Here is a 2662-nt window from a genome sequence, read left to right on the forward strand (position 1 = left end):
AATTTCTATGTACAGTTTTTGAACTAGCCCTCTCCCAGCTCACTTTCATATGAGGATTGTATTTCCCAGTTCAAACAACTGAAAGTCCTCACTACTTTCATTACTAGCTCTCTTACCTTCAGCTGCTGTTTCCTGCACAGTTTCTTCCTATAGAAATGACACACTAAGTGGATGGTTCTCAAAGCTCTTTATATCACTCCCTTTTTGTGAAGACACAGCTTCTGGCTCTCTGTGTCTACCTTAATGACTCTTTTGCATTGCTGCCATGAGTATACTGGTTTTTCACTGCAGGCTTTGTGCTCTGGGCTGCCTGAGCTGAGGAGTCGCTTTCACTTAAAGATTGTACTATAAACAATGAGCTAGTAACCTAGATCATTGACTGCTGATTTCCTTTTTTATACCTTCTGAGTAATCAAATCATTTTACTTCTTTTGAATGTATTAATTACTATTTTGAAAAGGAGAGAAATACAGACTATCACAGTAATGCCACCCCTAATTTAGAAGAAAACTTTTGTAAAAAGTATTTCACTTTTTCCTTTTAATAAGAATTGGTGACATCCTAAGGCCCTGAGGAATAATCTAATAGAATATTTATTTTGAGGATTTCAAGACTCTGCCACACAGTTATTGTTTAACCCTTGTTGATTATAGTGTACTTATATAACTTGCTATGTAACTCTAGGTAGTGTCCTGTAATATAAAATCAAGATATTCCAGGCACTAAACAATCCCAGCTGTAAGTCGCTGCTATAAACAAGATAAATGGAGGGCAGACAGCAGTGTGATGCCTGTTTTGTGCTTTGTGTTCTTCCTCAGGAAGATAGCTCATCCAGCAACATTCCTAACCTTCCAATTACTTAAATAAACAATGTAGGAACTCCAAGTCTATTATAAATTTAGTAACCAAATTCAGTGTTCTTTTCCTGTCCTTCCCAGTTTCTTCCTCAGTTTTTTAATTTTTTTCCCTTACAGGTAAATTAAAATTTAAAATATCCTCCCAAAAGTGATATGAAAGTTAAAATTATCTTTAGAGTTCACACAAATTTATCAACAAAGCAAATTTATTCATGCAATAAATTCAATAAATATTAGTTTATTGACCCATGCTTTGCCAAGAATTGTTTGGGACCCAGCAGATATAAGATGAACATTATTTTAAAGATTTCAATAATTTCTTTGTATTGACAGCATCCTATAGGAAGTCAGGCAGATAACACAAAAGCACACAGGATAATAAAACCCCTAGTAAGGTGCTATTTGATGTAAGTATAGAGGAATAGAAACTGACTCAGTGTTGAAGGGAAATTCACTAGAGTCATGATATTTGAAATTATAGAATTGTGTGAGAAAGAGGTGTGGGTATCGGGTACGGTGCAAAAGCCAAAGATGAAATGAACTTTGGTGTTAAAAGAAGAGAAAGAAGACAAGGTGGTCAGAAGAGGTGATGTTCAGTGAGCCTGGCAGAGCTGGATACTATATGGCTCAGACTATGTAAGAGTTTGGATCTCATTCAAAATAGGAGAGAAGAAAAGTAATAAAATTGGTTTAGGTTTCAAATTATTTCCTAGAGGAAGTGGCGACGTGTCACTTCCGGCCACCCTCTAGCTGCCATCTTGCGTCCCTGCATGTGTGCGCCTTATTTCAGCTGCTCAGCCCGAGACACCTGAGGTGAACCCTAGTTCCCCGCATGGCCCCGTTTCCACTCAGACAAGATGAAAGAAACGATCATGAACCAGGAGAAAATGGCCAAGCTGCAGGCACAAGTGCACATTGGTGGGAAAGGAACTGCTCGCAGAAAGAAGAAAGTGGTTCACAGAACAGCCACAGCAGAAAATACAAAACTGCAGTTCTCCTTAAAGAAGTTAGGGGTGAACAATATCTCTGGTATTGAAGAGGTGAACATGTTTACAAACCAAGGAACAGTGATCCATGTTAACAACTCGAAAGTTCAGGCGTCTCTGGAAGCAAACACTTTCACTATTACAGGCCACTCTGAGACAAAGCAGCTGACAGAAATGCTTCCCAGCATCCTAAACCAGCTTGGGGCAGACAGTCTGACTAGTTTAAGGAGACTGGCTGAAGCTTTGCCCAAACAATCTGTGGATGGAAAAGCACCACTTGCTGCTGGAGAGGATGATGGAGATGATCTCCCAGATCTGGTGGAGAATTTTGATGAGGCTTCCAAGAACAAGGCAAACTGAATTGAGGCAACTTCTGAAGAAGGTGACACAGAAGTCACAGGAGCTGCTATTTTATATCATGACTGCTTTTTAAAAATTCTTTTGTTTATGGATCTGATAAAATCTAGATCTCTTAATATTTTTAAGCCCAAGCCCCCTGGACACTGCAGCTCTTTTCAGTTTTTGCTTAAACACAATTCACTCTTTGCAGCAAATTAAGCTGAAGAAACCTGGGAATAACATTTGGAAAGGAGTTAATAAAATTCTTTACCTAGTTAAAAAATATTTTCTAAATACTGTAGGAAAATGGTGGTTGAAATTTCAAAGGAAATAAATATACAAAGAGCTGTGACGGGGATTTATTTTATATTTATGTTTCTCTTATTGGTTGATGAATAAAACACTCATTGGCCAGGAGAGGCAGGAAGATAGTTAGGGCTAGGAGATGTGGAGAATTCTGAGGAGAGAGGTAGAGAGACA

The 2662-nt window shown here is 38.4% G+C and overlaps 1 protein-coding gene across 1 annotated transcript; it reads left to right on the forward strand.

Moving 5' to 3' along the window:
* Window positions 1-1714: 1714 nt before the first annotated feature.
* LOC100759921 (transcription factor BTF3) lies at window positions 1715-2203 on the forward strand. The gene has a single exon (XM_027403629.1). The coding sequence runs from the start codon at window positions 1715-1717 to the stop codon at window positions 2201-2203; it is 489 nt and encodes a 162-aa protein (XP_027259430.1).
* The last annotated feature ends 459 nt before the right edge of the window (window positions 2204-2662 follow it).

The sequence above is a fragment of the Cricetulus griseus genome, chromosome 2 (genome assembly GCF_003668045.3).
Source record: "Cricetulus griseus strain 17A/GY chromosome 2, alternate assembly CriGri-PICRH-1.0, whole genome shotgun sequence".
Classification (NCBI taxonomy): domain Eukaryota; kingdom Metazoa; phylum Chordata; class Mammalia; order Rodentia; family Cricetidae; genus Cricetulus; species Cricetulus griseus.

Bases quoted from the DNA above. Each gene is read 5' to 3' on its own strand.
- LOC100759921 (XM_027403629.1), top strand. From the start codon at position 1,715: ATGAAAGAAACGATCATGAACCAGGAGAAAATGGCCAAGCTGCAGGCA.